This window comes from Cavia porcellus, unplaced genomic scaffold (genome assembly GCF_034190915.1).
Source record: "Cavia porcellus strain 051 isolate PalLab524CR breed Dunkin Hartley unplaced genomic scaffold, mCavPor4.1 scaffold_16, whole genome shotgun sequence".
Taxonomy (NCBI): domain Eukaryota; kingdom Metazoa; phylum Chordata; class Mammalia; order Rodentia; family Caviidae; genus Cavia; species Cavia porcellus.
Genome location: NW_026947499.1, coordinates 34,305,722 through 34,324,206, shown reverse-complemented (window position 1 = coordinate 34,324,206; position 18,485 = coordinate 34,305,722). Strand labels below are relative to the sequence as shown.

The 18,485-nt window shown below is 47.4% G+C and overlaps 1 protein-coding gene and 1 pseudogene across 10 annotated transcripts; one reads left to right on the top strand and one right to left on the bottom strand.

The window, feature by feature from the left end:
• Positions 1-4,896: 4,896 nt before the first annotated feature.
• On the bottom strand, positions 4,897-18,001 carry Znf205 (zinc finger protein 205). Of its 10 annotated transcripts, none has more exons than XM_013141634.3 (7): positions 17,838-17,960; positions 11,103-11,240; positions 9,439-9,652; positions 9,100-9,191; positions 8,451-8,571; positions 6,351-6,461; positions 4,897-6,137 (listed from the first exon to the last, which is right to left on the bottom strand). In XM_013141634.3, the coding sequence occupies exons 2-7, from the start codon at positions 11,157-11,159 to the stop codon at positions 5,068-5,070; spliced, it is 1,665 nt and encodes a 554-aa protein (XP_012997088.1). In that variant the 5' UTR covers positions 11,160-11,240; positions 17,838-17,960; the 3' UTR covers positions 4,897-5,067. The 10 variants fall into 10 exon arrangements, with proteins under 10 accessions (XP_012997088.1, XP_012997091.1, XP_005007509.1 ...); XM_013141637.3 differs by lacking the exon at positions 11,103-11,240 and adding an exon at positions 10,230-10,315 and having other exon boundaries at positions 17,838-17,939; XM_005007452.4 differs by having other exon boundaries at positions 11,103-11,173; positions 17,838-17,938.
• On the top strand, positions 14,283-15,694 carry LOC101788481 (high mobility group protein B1-like; annotated as a pseudogene).
• Positions 18,002-18,485: the final 484 nt, after the last annotated feature.

Genomic DNA, 18,485 nt, shown 5'->3' with positions numbered 1-18,485 from the left:
AATGAGATGCCAGAGCTGCAAGTGGCATGATGGGAAGTGAATTCAAAGGCTTAAGGTGATAGAAACATTGAATGAGTTTGTGCATGTGACCTATATACTCACCCCAACTCCAACTCCATTTTACCAGAGACACTGCCTTCACTAAGTCTTTGAGAAAGGTTTAGTGCTAGTATCATCAAAATCCTAGAAAAGCTCTTTCTTTTTCTTGTAAGATGTATTTTGTTTATTGTTTAGTGTTTTGAGACAGAGTAGCTCAATATGTAGCTCAGACTGGCCTCAAACCCCCAGTGATTTTCCTATGTCAGCCTCTGGCTCCAGTGTGCTGGGATTACAGGTGTGTACCACCAAGCCTGTCTTCCTTGTGAGACTTGTATTCATGGCTAGCCCTTACTTGAGAATAGAAAGGAAGTCACTAAAGTAGGCTAGTAAGTGCTGCCTTTCAACACAGGCAGGCCTGCCAGAGCTCAGGAGTATGAGGAAGTTTGGACTCCTCCCCATTCTCTACTCTACCCTCCACAGAACAACTTCAGGCCATACCCTCATAATCAAGTTTCCTGCTTTTTCTGTCTTTCGTTTTTTCTTTTTGTACCTGTAATCAAACTCAGGACCTTGTGCTTGCCAGGCAGGTGCTTGTGCCTCTAAGCTATATCCTTGGCCCTGCTTATTCTTTTTAATTAACTGTTTTTGTCTTTTTGAGACCAGGCCCCACTGTGTAATTCAGGCTGGCCTCGGAACTCACTGCAATCTTCCTGCCTCAGCCTCCCAACTGATGGGATTACAGGCCTGTGCAACCTTAGCTAGGACTCTCTTCTACTTATTCTTGCCTGTCTCACCACTCTAGCCTTGATCATAAGGGATGTCACTTCAGCTTCTGAATACCAATCTCTTCCTCCTGTCAGGGACTCTTGTTCCCTCTACTTAAAAGGTTCGTCCTTCAGTACCCTACAAAATGCCTTCTTCTCATCTGTCAAATCTCAGCATAAATACCCGCTTCCCTGACACCAAAGTTCCTACCACACTCTGCTGCTTCACCTAATTCCTTCTGGCATCTACCATTAATGCATCATTTATCTGTCACTTGCCTCTTCTTGGACTGGAACCAAGGGCAAGGATCATGACTGATTTTTTTCGTTACTTCCCTACATTTAGCAAAAAGGCCTAAAATATAGCCACTCATTTTGTTTTTGAAAAATGAAGCCGGGTGTTATGGCGCAAGCTTGTAATGCCAGCACCGAGTGAGGGAGAGAGGCAGAAGGATCTAAGTCCAAATCCCACATGGATAATCTAGCTTGCAAGGATATGAGCTAAACTTTAAGGGGGGTCTGAGGATGTAGCTCTGGGGCAGAGTGACCCTACGTTCGATCTCCAGTATCAATATAGTAAATGGAAAAAAAGAAAGAAAACTGAACCGGCATAGGCAGCAAAACCCCTATCCCTGCTCCTCACACATTACTTAAACCGCAGAGCCCCTACACGTGCTACCCGTCGGAGTTTCCTAAAGCCCAGTCTCCTTTGAAGCCGCTCCGCAACGGCTGGGGCCGCACTCACACCGGCCTATTCCCTAGAAGGACACATTCGGCTCCAAGCCCTCCAGCGGGGGCCTGGATTCCCGCGGCGCCACAGAGCCACAGGCCGGCGGGCAGGACCGGAAGTGACTGCACAAGGCCGGTGGCGACCCGGGCCTCAAGGCCCGGTTCTCAGCTGTTGACCCGGGAGGCTGACTGCAGCGCAGGGCCGGCTGTGAGCGTTCGAGCATCCAGGCGATGAACTTGACGTCCAGTTCCTGGCTCTCTAGTTCCTCCAGTAGCCGTGGCCAGGCGAAGGACACTCTAACAGCCTAAAGCCGGAGCCTAGAGCCGTTGGCCAGGCAACAGTGCGGCTGGGGGCGTGGAAGGAGTATCCAGGCTGTGAGCACAAACGTCAGCCATGATTGGTCAATTTTGCGGGAACCCTGGCACTTGACTGGCCAAGGGAAGCTGCCCCCTCCGGTTCGTTCCTGTCCTGTGTGACCGACTCCTTTGAGGTCAGGCGTGGCGGTGGGGGTGAGGAGGAGATCCTGGCAGAGGTCAGAGGAGCAGTCAGGTCTAGCCAGCGCCCTTGGGCCTTGAATGCAAGCCACAGAAAAAGGGAGGCAGGGGAAGCCAACGTGACTTGTTCCCTCGCTGTCATTCTTAGCCTGACCACGCAGGTGAGCAGTAAACCAGTCAGCTGGAGTTTTGCTGGGCAGAGAGGCTAAAATATAAGATATACGGCCAAGCTTGGCCTCCTCACCCCATGTCCTCCTACTAAGGCCCTTCGCCTGATGTTCTCTCTAGCCCCCTTCTTGAGGACATACCACACCCACCAAATATAAGCACCCTTTAGCCTGACTTTTGAGGACCTCTCCTGACACACCCTCTATCTCAAACCGCAGTCTTACTTGCTCTTGTCAATTATTTTCCAAAATGCCACATTCCACTACGAACATGTTCTTGTCACATCTTCCAGAATTGGTTACCTCTAGATGTCCAGGCAGAAGCAGACAGAACTCCAATGAAGGGAATCTCCAAGTACTATCCAGGGGGCCTTCTGAACCATATTCCTCTGCACTCTGCCACGAAAGGGGACATATTTCTCCTGGATACTGTGATCTCTGAGGTCCCCAGAGGCCACAGTGTAGCAGTGAAGTCTGAGTGAATCTGTGGACTGGACAGCCCTCTGACTAGCTCAAGTCCTGATGATTTGTCTCAGCAGGCTGTCCACATGATCTGAGCAGCTGAAATCAAAGCAGGCAGTACTCACTATCTAAGTGTCCTTTCATGACAAGTGATTATAGCTCTCTCTATATATAAAATATAAATTGGGGGGGGGGGTGCTGGGGATTGAACTCATGACCTTGTGCTTGCCAGACAGGTGCTGTGGCCTTGAGCTATATCCCTGGCTCTCCAGTGTCATTTTAACAAGTTTCTTTCCTACTTGTTTCTCCATTAGAAAACAAACTCCCTGAGATCAACCTGTGTTAAAGTGAGAACCCCCCACCCACCCATCATACTCAAGCAGAGAAATTCCACTTCTGGCTGAATGACTAAAGCCAAGAGGATAAGCCTAAGGAGAAATCTGCTTTCTTGCTGGCCTAAGAAATAACCATCCAATTCAACCAGTCCTGCCAGCAATCCTAAACCCCACTGACAGCTTCCATACACCGCCAAGCCCAGCCTGGGTTCACCAGTTCGCAGTTTTCCAGTTTCTAGCTGCCTTCATGCCCCACAGCACTCCCATGGCCCACTGAGTTCCATGTCCCTGAAGGTCAAAGACTACCTGTTCTAGTCCTATTAGCCCTCCCTCATAATATCATGCATTTATTAGTAAACAAGGGGGCTGGGGATCTAGCTCAGTGGCATAAGCACCTGCCTGGCACGTGTGAAGTTGTAAATTCAATCCCTGGTACAAAAAAAAAATTATAAGATTATACACAGTATTAGTGAACAAGGATACAAGGCATAACGATCTTACAGGACAAATAGACCAGGATCTGACACCAATTTCGTTATCCAATTTTATGAATCTGGATAAGTGATTGGATTTCTCTCTTAACCTGTGTCCTCATCTGTAAAACTGGGATAAAACTCACTCATGGCTAGTAGAGATGATATATTCACAGGCTTGGCATCACGCTGGCAGAGATGCTGCTTCATAGATGGCAGTGATTACACTTCTCAGTCTGACATATTATTCAAGCATCCCTTAGAAACTGAGACCCAACCCAGGCTGCAGCCACCCAGCTGGCCCCATGACCCATGGAACAGATGGGGTCTCTGGCTTCCCTAGTGCAGATGTTCTTGTGGTCAGTTAGTGTCAATGCTAAATGTTAACTTAGAAGCTAAACCACAATATGGGATCAACAAGCTGAACTTACTCTTCTCTGGGCAAAAAAAAGGAGAAAATGGAAAATAAAAGCTTACAGAAAGCAAAAACCAGGAAAAGATCAGAATTAAAAGAACTAGGCAGTGATAAGTAGGGCAAACTGTAAAGGAGATACCCATTAGGTCAAAAAGGAGAGTAACAGCAGCAGTGGCGGTAGCTGCAGGAGTCAGAAGGGAAACAGGTCCTTAATCAGGGAAGAATTCTAACTATGATACAGGCAGCACCTCATGGAAGCTGATTGAAAAAAGCCAACCACAAAATTCAGCTCTCTGCCTAAGGCAGGAAGCACTGCACAGCAGCTTCCAAACTGGCTCTGTCCTGCTCCCAGCTCCCAAAGAGAGGAGCCAAAGGAAAGCCCAGGACCAGTGAGCAAGTGCCCTTGGAACATGAGGGCAGCAGCAGCTAGTCCTGCCAGGTCTACACCTACTGGCCGACTTCAGGCTAAAAACTCTGCACTTAGAAGCCCTAGTTTAGGGGCTGGGGATTTAGCTCAGCGGCATAAGCGCCTGCCTTGCAAGCAGGCAGTCGTGAGTTCAATCCCTGGTACCAGTAAAAATGAAAAAGACAAAAAAAAAAAAAAAAAAAAAAAAAAAGAAGCCCTAGTTTATAGATTTATGGTTCCAGTGTTCCGGAATGAGCCTATGACAAAAGGAACCTGAAGTCAAGGCTAGGCAGGAGACAGACACAGGTGGTACATGCCTGTAATACCAGCACTGTGAGAGGCTGAGGCAGGAAGACCACAAGCTTGAACCCAGCCTGGGCAACTCAGGGAGATCCTGGCTCAAAATTAAAAGGGTTAAGGATGGATCTCAGTGCTGGGTTCAATCCTCAGTGCCACAAAACCAAATTCAAACAAAGGAAGAAGGGGAGATAAGGATACTCCAGCCCAGAGTAGTAACTTGGGGATGGAGACATAGTTGGCCCAGCTCCAACCCCTCTCTGTGCTCAGGTGATCGGCACCAGTGCCTGTAAGACAAGAGACTTAGGCCAGAGTTTGTGTTCTAAGGCCTTTAATTTTTGGCTAGATTGCCCACGGTGCCTTCTCGCCTCCCCAGATACTATGCCCCTCCCCACTCCTGCACCTCCCCAGCACTCATCCCTTCCCACTCCATTCCCCATGCCAAGGCCGTTATTTCAGTGGACTAGCCCAGCTGCCCTGCCGACTTAGGTAGGGGCTGGTGGGGGTGCGGCCAGTGTCCCAGCAGCCGCTGCCCCCAACATGAGCACAGCCAGTGCCTTGGGCCCGCTGCTGTGGATCTTTTCGTGGCGGTGCAAGTTGGAGCGGCGGCTGAAGCTTTTGCCGCACAGCGGACAGGCATAGGGCCGCACGCCACGGTGTGTGCGCTGGTGGGCCGTGAGGTGTGAGCTGTGGCCAAAACTCTTGCCACAGTCGAGGCAGTGATAGGGCTTTTCCCCGGTGTGCGTGCGGTTATGTGCTATGAGGTTGGAGCGCTGGCTGAAGCACTTGCCGCACTCGGGGCATGGATAGGGCTTCAAGCCGGTGTGAGTGCGCTGGTGCGTGACCAGAGCTGAGCTCTGTGAGAAGCATTTGCCACAAATGGGGCACTTATGCGGCTTGGCGCCTGTGTGTGTGCCCTGGTGCGTGACCAAGTCCGAGCGGCGGGTGAAGCGCTTGGCACAGCGGTCACACACATATGGTTTCTCGCCCGTGTGGATGCGCTGGTGCTGGATCAGCGTGGAGTGGTGGCTGAAGCTCTTCCAACAAGAGGGGCAGGTGTAGGGCTTCTCGCCTGTGTGTATGATCTGGTGCTGGATAAGGTGCGAGCTGCGGCTGAAGCGCTTACCACAGTCTGTGCAGGTGTAGGGCTTCTCTCCGGTGTGTGTGCGTCGATGTGTGACTAGATGTGACTGCCAGCTGAAGCCCTTGCCACACTGCTCACATTTATAGCTCTTCTTGCCCACTTCGCCATCAGGGGCCAGGCCCTCCTCGTTACTCTCAGGCATGCCCTTTTCCTCTTCCTTAGGGTTCTCTAGGATGCAGTCCTCCAGGGCCTTCGGGGTACAGGTGTTGGGCAAGGTGAGCTCGGGCTGTCTTGCTTCCCCAGGAGCTGGCTGCCCAGTGTCTCTGGCAGACCTGGCATTCTGGTCACTGGTAACTTGCTGTATGTACTGGAGGACCTGCCCTGCGACCCATCCTGCCGTGGATAAGGGCTTCACATCCCCAAGGGATGCCACACACTTGGCTGGAGCCTCCTTCTCCACCTCCACAGTTCCTGGAGAAGGAAAGGGATTTCAAGGAGACAAACTTCTTTCTGGAAGGACCCCCCGGGGTGTGGAAGAAGAGCGAAGGCCCAGGGGCTGGGTTCTAGGAGTAAGAAAGGTTCAGAGGTACCCATAGAGGGAAGAGGGAGAGGGATCTGGCAGTCCTGTACTCACAGGGAGCACCCAGCATTGGCAGTGCCCACATCCCTTCCTCAGGCCCTTACCTGAGCCATAGTCGCCCTGTTCCTCCTCGGCTCCTGTCTGCCTGCTGGAGCTCAAGGCTTCAACCTTCCTGGGTACTTGTGGGGCCCAGAAAGGCCTGCTGAAGGGAAACCCTGCCCAGAAAAAGGCTGTGCTCATCATGGACCTTCCTAGGCTGTCCCCACCAGTAGACAACATCCCCCGAGAAGTGATGGGGCAAAAAAGGAACAGTGAGACTCCAGCAAATACACTAAAAAAATACCCTGCCACAGAGGTGCATACCTGTGATCCCAGCACTCTGGAGGCTGAGGCATGAGAATCACAGGTTTAAGGCCAGCCTGGGCAATTTAATGAGACTTTGTCTTGAAGTGTTCAAAAAAAAGGGCTGCATGTGTAGTTCAGTGAAAAAGCATTTGGACTTAGCATGCAGAAGGCTCTGGATTTGATCTTCAGCATTAAAAATCCTTTGGATGAAAAGTATGTGCACTTTTAGGAAACAGCCAGCTATACTCTTCCCAGTGCCGAGCTGTCCCTGCCTCCCATTTCCCTGCACAAGCAACAGATGGTAGGGAGAACAACAGAGCTGAACCAGGTCAGAGTGGCAGTTCCTTTGCCTCTTCACTTTGTCAGTACACTAAGAAGTGGGAAGAACTGTCTTATGGCTGCATTTACATGGAGTAGGGATGAAAAGGGCAGGCCCAGGACAGAGGCTGGGAACACTGGCAACCAAGAAGTTAAAACCCATGTGCTGAGTCCCAGGGGTAAGAGGCCCTGGGAATTTTGGTGAAGTCAGAATGAGAACAGAGGGCCTTCCATAGGATTAAAGATATTCATGGGACCCACAAAGTGGCTCTGGACATCTTTGGGGCCTGTAGCTGTCTGCTCAGTTCTCTCTGATCCTCTAAGACTTGCCAGGGCTTGTTGGCCTGGGCCTCATGGCATGTGAATGAGTGGGGTGGGGGAGCCAGACTGAGATAATTAGCAGAGTGAGCTTGGCAGCTGGGGAGACCAGCAAGGGCCTGCAGGCCAGGACCATCATGGAAGTCAAGGATGCAACTGTGTGCAGTATCTGGGTGTTGACTGACTGACTAGATGACAACACTTGAAGACCTCTTCAGATCCTGTCAAGAAAATTGGTCTGAAATGGAGGAGTCAAAAGCCTGGAACTTAAATACCTGCCATCAGGGAAGCCAAGGCAAACCAGCCCCACTGAGGACCATAGTCTCCCCAGCTTCCGAGGGCAAATGTGACACCTCAGCAAATGTTAGGCCTAAGGGATTGGTGCCACTTCCCATCAGGCTGAGCAGTCCACAAAGCCCAGGGTCAAGCTTTCTGCAGGCATTTCTGAAGCTGGTGCTAAGAGAAGGGAGAAAGAACTATGGAAATGAATAAGCACTGTGAAAAAAGACAGAAAAAAAGCAGAACCCAGATCAGTGCTGTGCAGTAGGGCAGCCACAAACCATAGCTGTTTGCACTCAAATCTTAGCTGATCAAAGTTAAATGAAACTAGAAACTCAGTTGCTCTAAGCACATTTCTAGTGGCTGCTATCCTAGGACAGATGCAGAATGTTTCAATTCCTGTGGAAGGTTCTACAGAACAATGCTGTCTGAAGAAGCAATGAGAGGGAGCTGGATAGATAGCACACACTTGTGATCCTAGCACTCTGGGAGGCTGAGGCAGGAGGATCATTGCGAGTTTGAGACCAGTCTGGGCTACAAAGTGAGCCCAAGGGCAGCCCAAACTGCACAGATAGACCCTGTCTCAAAAAGACAAAAAAAAAAAAAAAAAAAGTTTAAGCCCAGAAACAGCTCAAACTTAAGATTCTGTCTAGGGGCTGGGGATTTAGCTCAGCGGCATAAACACCTGCCTTGCAAGCAGGCGGTCATGAGTTCGATCCCTGGTACCGATTTAAAAAAAAAAAAAAAAAAATCTGTCTAAATTTAAAGGCTGGAAATGGAGCTCAGTGCAAAGGCCCTGGTTCAATTCCCAGTTACTCCCCACCCCCCAACTTCCAATCCCCCCTCCTCTGCAAAAAAAAGGAACAGGGAAGTAATAGCAGGAACCCCACCCTCACTCCAGGACCTCAGAAAGCCAGATGCCCCCACCACCTGTAAGCTCTTACCCAAGGCCAGCCCATTTTTCTTCTGCAGCATATCCCTGTAGAAGTCTTGCTGTGTATGGTCCAGTCGTCCCCATTCTTCCCGGGAAAGGTACAGAGCTACATCCTCAAATGTCACAGGCATCTGACACAATATAAAACACCCTGTGCCCAGGATACGCATGGACATGGTAGAATGATGATGCCAAGATGTATGCTGAAAACCCAACTTGTCCCCAGGGAGGCCTGCCACCCAGACCTAATGGTCAGGTGGGACAGCCACCCAAGGATGGCCTTTGTTAGGGGAGATTCAAGAGCAAAGCTGTATATTCAGGGACCATAGCCAGAACTCAGGATCTCCACACACCTCCCACTCTCATCTCAGCCCCTGGACAATGAGTCACAATCACAGACCCAGCTGTTTACTCTTCTGTTGCTTTTCCAGCCTCAGCCAGGCCTAACTGTGGGCTCCATGCCTGGGCTAGGGTGCTCAGGTGGCCATTCCTACAGTACTTCAGGGACAGTTGGGAAAGTGGAAGATTAGGGCTTCATGCCTATTACTTCTTAACAGCCTCTCCAGCTGGACACAGCAGATGCAGGGCCAGAGAAGGGCCCTGCCTTCACCCAGAGACAGGCGGGACAGAGGGCAAACAGGCCTGAAAGAGACACTTACCTGGGACCAGGCTGTGAGGAGTGCGGCAGCCATCTGCTGGTCTCTGGTCCGCCCCTCTCGGGAAAGTACAGGGATCCGGGGTGAGGAAAGGGCTATAGGAGGAGAGGGGTCCTTAGGGTGGTCAGCTCCTCCTGTTGTATGCTGCTGCTCCCCAGCTGTCTCTTATACTACCCCCAACCCAATCCAAGAAGAGACTGCCAAGGGTGGTCTCAGAAAGTCAGGTGAAATTTTGGGTTCCCTCCTAGGTTAAAGCTCGTCAGCCTTGCTTTGGTCAAGTTTCTACCCTCCCACAGATGCCTCCCCAGGAAAGGATCTCAGTTTTCCATCTCCCTGTCCTACCTCCACCAGGCAGTAAGAGAGCTTTCTCTTTAGAGCCAGGGCTTAGGGGCACCTGGCCACATCCACCTGGAGCACTGTCTTCCCGTGAAGCCCCCTCAGGATTCGGCTCTTCTGGCTCCATCTTGATGTGCTGTGACATCTGAGCAGCTCTCAAAGGCACTGTCTCCTCTAGCCTGCAGAGCATGTCTTGACAGGGATGTGCCTGACCTGAAATCTAGGAATGATAGCCCTCATCATCAAGTAAGCCAAGGAGAACCAAGAGTCACTAGAAGCAGGAAGAGAAGGGAAGGGCCCTCCATAAGAATCTGTGACGGAGTATGACCCAGCTGACACCTTGGTCTCCAAGACTGTAGTGAGTAAATCATGGTTGTCTGAAACCACCCAGTCAGTGGTATCTATTGCAGCTACAGGAAACAAACACACCAAGGCCAGAGATTAGACAATGGCCCACAACCACAGAACTCAAAAGCTTTGGGCAGGTAAGCCATCTCCCTCATACTGGCAGGGCCCTGGTGAGTTCGCATCACCACCATGGCATATGGACCAGCTTGTGTACAGTTCTCCCCATACCTCCACTATGTTCAGGTCTTGGAATATCCTCAGCTCCAAGTCAAAGTGCCTGGGCGCCAGAGTGCCAGACTCATTAACACCCTGACAGATAGGGGCTTTTGGGAGTCACGTTCTTCTCCTGCCTGCCCAGAGCAGTTATGAGGGGCACACAAGTGAGTCAGAGATGATTCTGGATAAACATGAAGCAGCACAGGTTATTATTATTATCATCATCACTCTACCTGCACATGCTTGACAGAATCTGACATCAGCAGAGGATGTAGATGTACAATCTTGTCAGGTGCTCAAGGGCCATGTAACAAGCAACCTTGAAAGGCACATGGAACAGGGGTAACAGTGGCATAAAGTCAGCAGCACTAATACCAGCTGTGCATACATAAATACACTAGGTGGGGGTACAGTATAGACTCCAACAGTCAGAGGTGCCCCAGCTTTGTGTAGTATAGTAATCAGTTACAGGCTGATGAGCTCCTTGTAGAAGGCTTCATCCCCATTACTTCCTTTCAACCTCCCCAGGACCTAGTAAAATAGGTAAGGTCTTCAGGTACATGTTCCACATTTTACAACTGACACCTACTGACCACAGGCCAGGGGACTCTGACTCTGGTCCTGGAGACCCTAGGCCCCAGAAGGTGATCATTATATACGCACACAAATGTACAATACACACACTTATGTGCATACATGCACACACACACAGATACCAGGCACAGGAAGAACAGGGAGCAGAGACCCAGACAGATGAGGTTATGCCTAGAGAGAGGGAGTGGGGAACAGAATAAGGTTCCCTGTGTGCACTGCGCACTGTGCAGAATAAACCTTACCAGCGGATACCTACTATTCACTATCTCATGTGCCCACTGGCTTATAGGATCCACCAGACAAAAGTTACAGTGGAAATACCAGATGGAGGGTATCTCCCAATATACTTCCTTCTCTCTAATACTCCACATCCAGTGCTCCAACCTCCTACTCCTCCACCAGGGAGTCTAATTTTCCCCTTGGTCCAGACACCCTCCTTTGACCGCAATCCCCATCAAACTTTGATCTGTTCCCTTCAATGCATGCCTTTTTCATCTGAAACCCCATCATACCTCCTGGACTCTCCCCTTGTTCTCAGCAACAGGGACGCCTCCACCGTCTGTAGCCATTTTCTGTTTCAGAGCTAGGAAGAACAGCAAGTTGTTTCTCTCTACTGTCAGCCAACCCCCCTCTGGCTTCTGGCCAGAAGCCTGGAAGAGCAGAAAGAAATCAGCAAGTGATTCCTGGACACCTCTGATATGCCTTGAAAATCTGTACACCAAATCAGAGCTCCCTAGAAATGAAATCTACCTCACCTAATCCTACAGTCCCACCTTCAATGATGGTTTCTGTTTCTTCCTTTCAAAAGAATGCTGTTGTATATTGTCCCCTTTACTGCTAAAGAGCTTCCCATCTCAGGGCCACCAGCTCAAGGAAAGTCAAAGCTAAATTGAAACCAGTATTTCCTGTCACCAGAAGCAGAAAGCTGTGCAGAGATCCTACAAAATGGGCAGTAGGGTCTGCCTTTCACAGACTTGGGAATCAGAGCCAAGGGCCTCAAGACACATACTGTGGGCTCTGACCCACCTAAGATCTCCATTCAGGAATCAACCAGCCTCTCTCTAAGCACCTCACTCTGCAGCTGCAGCTGCTGCCTCGGGATGTCCATTGCACTGGTGGTTCTGCATACAATGTCTTTCTCCTTACCAAATCCAGGTCCAGGCCTCTTCCCTCCTGCCAGCCCAAAACCCTCCACCTTTGACCCTGTTCCCTCTTGCAAGCTAGCCACCTGTTCCGGCGTCAGGATCCAGCACCCTCCCCAGCACCCCACGTCTCACCAAAGTGGAGGTAGAGTAGGTAGAGTAGCAGGGCCCCTCCCCAGGGAGGGCAGTCTCTGCAGCCAGCAACGAGAAAGCGGGGAGCTGGGTGGAGACTGGGATTAGGGACAACAGGAAGTCCCTCCCAGATCCCGTTCCCCATGCAGCTGCCGCCCTACAGAGTTCCCAGCTTTGAGGGTTCCGGGTCTGGGGTCCTGAACCAAGCGCGCACCTGCTTTGGCTAGAAAATAACTTCTAGACCTACAATGCCTGTTTATGATGATTACTCTACCAAACAATTATTCACAATGTCTATAAAGCAGAGGTGCCAAAACAGAAAAATGGGAAGATGCAGTTTGGGAAAGACTCTGATATTTGATCCTTTTTAATCTTTCGGGTTTTTTTAGTACTAGGAATTGAGTCAGGACCTTCTCACTAACCTACATTCCAGGCCCTTTTAATTTTTTTTATTTTAAAAGCCAGTCACAGTGGCATACACTTGTAATCCAAGTACTTGGGAGGCTGAGGCAGGAGGATTACCACGAGTTTGGGGCCAGTTTGGGGTACAAAGTAAGTTCAAGGCCAGCCTGTACCATATTAGTGAAACTTTGCCTTAAAAAAGACCAAAAAAATTATTTATTACATTGAAACATGTTTTCACTAAGTTGTTAAATTACTCAGGTTGAGTTTAAATTTGTCCTCCTGGCTCAACCACCTTGTCTAGGATTAAAGGCATATTTGATGTTTCCTAGAGAGCACTGCAGTCATGGGAATGGGACCATTATGCGCACAGTGCTTCTGACATTCATTTCCTGTCTCTTTGATGGCCTAGGATCCATTAAAGCTTCCCCAGGAAAGGGCATTTTCTGGCTTCCCTGAAGACTGTAATAAGAGCTAGAGGCTGACATTAGCTGGGTGTAGTGGTACACCTGTAATCCCAATAATCTGGAAAACTGTGGCAGGAGGATTGCAAATTCTAGTCCAGCCAGGGTAGCTTAGTAACTTCAAAAGACCTTAGCTCAAAAATTTTAAAAGAAAACTCTGGGTTTGATTTCTAGTACCACAAAAAAAAAAAAAAAAAAAAAAAAAAAAGTCACACAGATTGCTCTCCCTAAGGGTAAAGTAGACCCAGAACTCCCTTTAACCACCCTGATGCCCTACATCTTGGAAAGATGTGAGATAATTTAATTTATGAAGCCACTCTAGCTTGAGGATGAAGGGGGAAAAGTCCTGACTGGGAAGTGCATGGGGCCCAGCGTCTTCAGACATCTGTGGAAGCCTCAAAGGATGTGGGCTCAACTTCCCTCCAGACCTGGGAAATAAGGCCCAATGTGAGAAGGACAGTGATTGCACTTTACGTTCCAGAGTGAGGAAAAATTTCTTCTATGCAGGTTACAGATATCAGAAAGGGTGGGGGTGATTTCAGCTGTGGGGTTTACTTTCTGGAAGGTTCCTCCAGTGAATCTTGTGTCTGCTGCCTCTGGGACCCTCAAGTCCTCCAAGGTTCACTGTTTCACTCAGCAACTGGCACTACTTTCTCTGCAAACAGCTCACAAAATTTACTTTTTTTTTGCCTCAACTTCCCTGAAGAAAAATTTATTTTTAAAAAACAATGTCTGACACTTAAAAATTATCAGAGTTCTCATAAAGTTAATTTTTTTTAAGATTTTTTTTTGTACCAGAGATCAAACTAACAACCTTGGACTTGCCAGGCAGGTGCTTATGCCACTGAGCTTAAATCCTCAGCCCCTATAAAATTAATTTTTTTAAAAATATATTCCAGGAGTGGTGGCACACAAGTGTAATCTCAGCATTCTGGGAGGCTGAGGCATCATCTCAGATTCACACCCAGAAATTTAGTGACTGAATGAGACACTGCCTCAAAACAAAAAACAAAAGGGCAGGTAACTCATTGTGAAGTACCTGGGTACAGTCCCTTGTACCTAAAAGAAAAAAATCAGAATGTTTGGCATCACTGGGTCCATATTTTTAACATTTAGAGTCTGGTCTTCAGGTGACCACAGGCCATAGTTGATTCCTAGAGCATCTAAGTTTCCAAATTATAGGTATATTTGATATTTCCTTAGAGTTCTTAAATAATAGTTTGTAAGTCTTGGGATCCATTTTACTGTCAACTTGAAAAAAAAATTTTTTTTGAGACAGGATCTTAACCATGCAGTTCAGGCTGGTCTTAAACTCACTATGTAGCCCACACTGGCCTCAAAATTGTAATGATCCTCCTGTCAGCCTCCTGAATGCTAAGATTAAAGAGGTGTGTCACTATAGGCAACTAACTTCTGAAGTTTTCTCTATTTAGTATTTTCAAGGGTTTTAATTCTCAAGGTGAGGAGCAAAGTTCAAAATTGTAACAAAAGTCAATATTGTTTTCACACCAGAGTTATAAATAAAAACAAAATCTGAGAAGTCTTGGAAAAGATGACACCATTGTACCCAATCTGCCAGCAAGGAGCAGTGCTGAGTGCCCAGGGTAAGGGATCTCACTTCTGTAGAGGACCCTCACATCTGGAGAGGACCCCCCACAATCCCAGGAAGCACCAAGTTTTAAGAACAGTGAATGTGGGGATTTAGCTCAGTGGCATAAGCGCCTGCCTTACAAGCAGGCAGTCGTGAGTTCAATCTCTGGTACCAATTTAAAAAAACAAAACAAAACAGTGAATATATCCATTAGAGGTATGGGGCAGGGGATTGTCCATGAGATTTAAACTGTTTTGAAGTGTGTGTGTGTGTGTGTGTGTGTGTGCGCGCACGCGCGTGCGTGTGTGCATGCAAGCACGTGTCCAAGTGTTAGGGACCAAACCCAGGACCTGGTGTTAGGAGGTAAACAGTCTACCACTGAACTGTACTCCCAGTTCCTGTTCTGAAAATATTTATTACATATTTAACCTTAGGAATGAGAGCAATTCTTTCTGTGTCTAGTTTAGGATTTGAGCAGGTCTGGGAGAAAGGATTACCACAGATTCTGTGTGGGAACTACAGAAAGAGCTCAGAAAGGCACCAGGGGAAGTGAGCCAAATAGTAAACACAGACCTAAAAAAAAAAAAAAGGCAATGGCTCCAGTAGCCAGGCAGTACCAGAAGTATTGGTGACTTGCATGTAAGATAGGAAAGCACAGGGACTTCAAGGGCTTCTAAAAACTGTATTTTGGGTTACAGAGCAGAGAGAGTGAGGAGGCTGCATCTGACTCCCGCTCTCACAGCCACTGCAGTACACTGAGCTCCACAGAGACAGCACAGGGGCAAGTGAGACCCAGAAGCACTGGGTGACTGTGTGCCTCACTGAGGAAAACAATTAAACATAGGCAAAGGAGACTCTAAGAAGCCAAGAGACAAAATGTCATCGTATGCATTCTTTGTGCAGGCTTGCCAAGAGAAGCACAAGATACTTCCATTAACTTCTCCAAGTTTTCTAGGAAGCTCTCAAAGAGGTGGAAGACCATGTTTGTGAAAGAGAAAGGAAAATTTGAAGACATGGCAATGGCTTGTTATGAAAGAGAAAATGAAAACTTACAATCCTGTTAGGGGGGAAACAAAAAAATTCAAGGATCCCAATGTACCTCAAGAGGCCTCCTTTGGCCTTCTTGTTCTGTTCTGAGTATCACCCAAAAATCAGAGGAGAACATCCTGCCTCTCCATTGGTGATGTCGCAAAGAAACTGGGACCAACGTGGAATAACACTGCAGCAGATGACAAACAGCCTTATGAGACAAAGGCTGCTAAACTTAAAGGAAAACCTGATGCAGTGAAAAAGGGAGATGTCAAGACTGTAAAAAGCAAGAAATAGAAGAGGAACAGGAAGAAGATGAAGAGGAGGAGGAAGATGATGAATAAGTTGGTTCTAACAGTTTTTTTTCTTGTCTCTAAAGCATTTAACCTTCCTGTACACAACTCACTGCTTTTCAAAAAAAAAAAAAGCTGAAATGTTAAGGCTGTGTAAGATTTATTTTTAAACTATAGTCTCTCTTTTTTTTTTTTTCCGTATACTTAACACACTACCGAATGTGTCTTTAGATAACCCTATGCTAGTGATATTTTCAATAGTCACTAATCTTGCCTGGTATAATATGGGCTGTAAATTGGCATGGAAATTTAAAGCAGATTCTTTTTGGTACACTGCAGAAATTAGTTATATATGGGGACAGTAGTTTTTCATCTTCAGTTGTCTCTGATTCACTTATACAAAATAATTGTTTTATTAAATGAACACCACTCTGTAATTGTAAAAAAAAAAAAAGTTGCAGCTGTTTTGTTGACATTCTGAATGCTTCAAAGTAAATACAATTTTTTAAATTAGTATTGTCCTATTCACAGGTCTGAAATATTTCTTCTTGATGGGATGCTAGTCTTTTGCTTCTGCTCATTTTGGATCACGTGAATTACTAGTGTTTATCTTTTCGTATAGTTGGTGAATGCAAAGTTTCTACACATTCTGCATATCATGATGGAGGTAATAAAAGTCAGACTGAGAACATTTTCATCCATAAACTCCAAAATCTCACTCAGTTGATAATGAATTTTATGTGACCCTTTATAAAGTAGAAAGTAACCAATTCTGTTAAAACAAAACATATTTTCAAGTGCCAAAGTAGCAAGTAAAAAAAAACAACCAAAAAAAAACGTATTTTGTTTAGGAGGGGGCCACTGAGGGTCCAGAAGTTGTCAAAGTTAGAATATTTTCCTAGAGAAGCTCAAAAAATTCAACTTCTATGTGAAACCCAACTTTTATTTATCTATTGACTTTTTAGACAGTCTCGCTAAATAATCCAGGTTGATCCTTAAACTCATTTTGGAGCACAGGGTGGCCTCAAACACACAGTGATCCTCCTATCTCTGCCTCTTGAGTGCTGGGATTATAGGCCACCATGCCCGGCTCTTTTTTTTTTTTTTTTGGTCTTTTTTCTTTTTATCAATACCGGGGATCGAACTCAAGACTGCCTGCTTGCAACCGGATCATACTTTTAAACTGATGACAAAATTTTATATGAACTCCACAGAAATCCAGCAGAGCACATCTGCTGCCTAGGGTTGTACTTAACCTCAGAGCCTGTCACAGGTATAGTATTAGCTACCATGGATGAAGACACTTGGTGGAACTTTAGGCTTGGGAAACACTCAACAAATGCCAGCTCCTACTCCTGGCAGCTTCCCTGAGCTTCACTGAAGAGAGAACATGACCTTTAGTAAATAAATCATCAACTACTCTCAGAGATCATCCTAAAAGCTATAGTTTTAATAACAAAAACTAGAAAAAAATAGTCAGTTGAAGCAAAAAGAAAATAACTGGTACCAAGCCGGGCATGGTGGCACACGTCTGTACTTCTAGCACTCAGGAGGCCGAGATAGGAGGACTGCTGCAAATTCCACGTCAGCTTGGGCTACATAGTGAGTTCAAGGCCAGCCTGAGCTAATAAAATAATTAAGGCAGCTAAAGGTTGGAGACCAAAACAGTGAAGGAAAGCGATAACCATATGGAGAAAAATAAAAGGATGTGACAGAAAAGAGTAAGAATAGTAAGCTCCAGTTTGGGATTTAGTTCAGCGACATAAGCGCCCGCCTGACAAGCGTAGGTACCAAAAAAAAAAAAAAAAAAAAAAAAAAAAGGTAAGCCCCAGAGCAAATCTTAAACACTGAAGAAACAGGGAAGGAGGGAGGGACAGGAAACACGAAAAGGAGGGAGGCCGGAGGAGAGGAAAGGAAACCAGCAGTGTTAAGTGAGGCCCCGCGGAATAACATGTTTAAAAGAAAAATAATTAAGAACTCCCAGGGTCGCCAGAGACCTCAGAGGCTAGCAGGCAACCGTGAAATAACCCCCTTCTCCTAAAGCCGATGTGGCTGAGGAACCACTACTTTCCGAAAGGCTGGAGGCCGAGAGACTCCGCCTCTACCTATGGAGCCGCCGAACTCTGACACCAACAGAACTAGTAAACTAGCGCGTCACCTAGGCAACGAAGCTCTACATCTAGCCCATACTCACGAAGAAGTCCGCTCCGCCCAACTAAAGCATCACCCCGCTGCCTTTACCGCTGTGCTCCAGCCGGCGCCTGCGGAAAAATTGTCCTGCGGACCCGGAAGGGTCGACCCTGCTCCCGCCTTCCGTGGCGGTGTTCCCGCTTTTCCTGTCCGGCCAGTCCACAGCAGTTTCCGGTTTGCCCTGCTCTTTCCCGTCACCTCATTGGTCCTGCCGAGAAGAGAAAGGCGGGGCAAGGGCACCTGGTCCAACAATCACCTGCAGCACCGCTAAACTAAAATAATAACGTAAACGTAATATAAAGTTAGATATGGAGGTATACTCCTCCCTCTCAGAATTCCCTAGTCCTTAGGCGTAAACTGTACAGAATGGCTTTTTCCGAAGAGGAAGGTAGGGAGTAGGGTGGGAGTAACTTCACAGTGGAGAAACCTAACAAACAGATACCTGCTAGGCTGTGGAGATTAATGGTGATGGTCAATATCAATAAAACTGATAACCTCGTTGATACAGTGTACCCTTGATAGGATGTGATGAAAATGCCACTTCACTTCTGTGGTCTTCTGTCACCCAGCTGTAACCCTCATGAGAAAATAAATGTCAGACAAAGCCCAGGTGATATGCCCCTTACAATGTACCTGAGCAATTTTCCTCACA

Bases quoted from the DNA above. Each gene is read 5' to 3' on its own strand.
- Znf205 (XM_005007450.4), bottom strand. From the start codon at position 12,009: ATGGGGAACGGGATCTGGGAGGGACTTCCTGTTGTCCCTAATCCCAGT. The intron at 9,192-9,438 runs GTAGGACAGGGA...CTCCTCCTATAG, and splicing joins TCTCTTACTGCCTGGTGGAG to CCCTTTCCTCACCCCGGATC. The intron at 6,462-8,450 runs GTAAGAGCTTAC...TTTTCTGGGCAG, and splicing joins GAAAAATGGGCTGGCCTTGG to GGTTTCCCTTCAGCAGGCCT.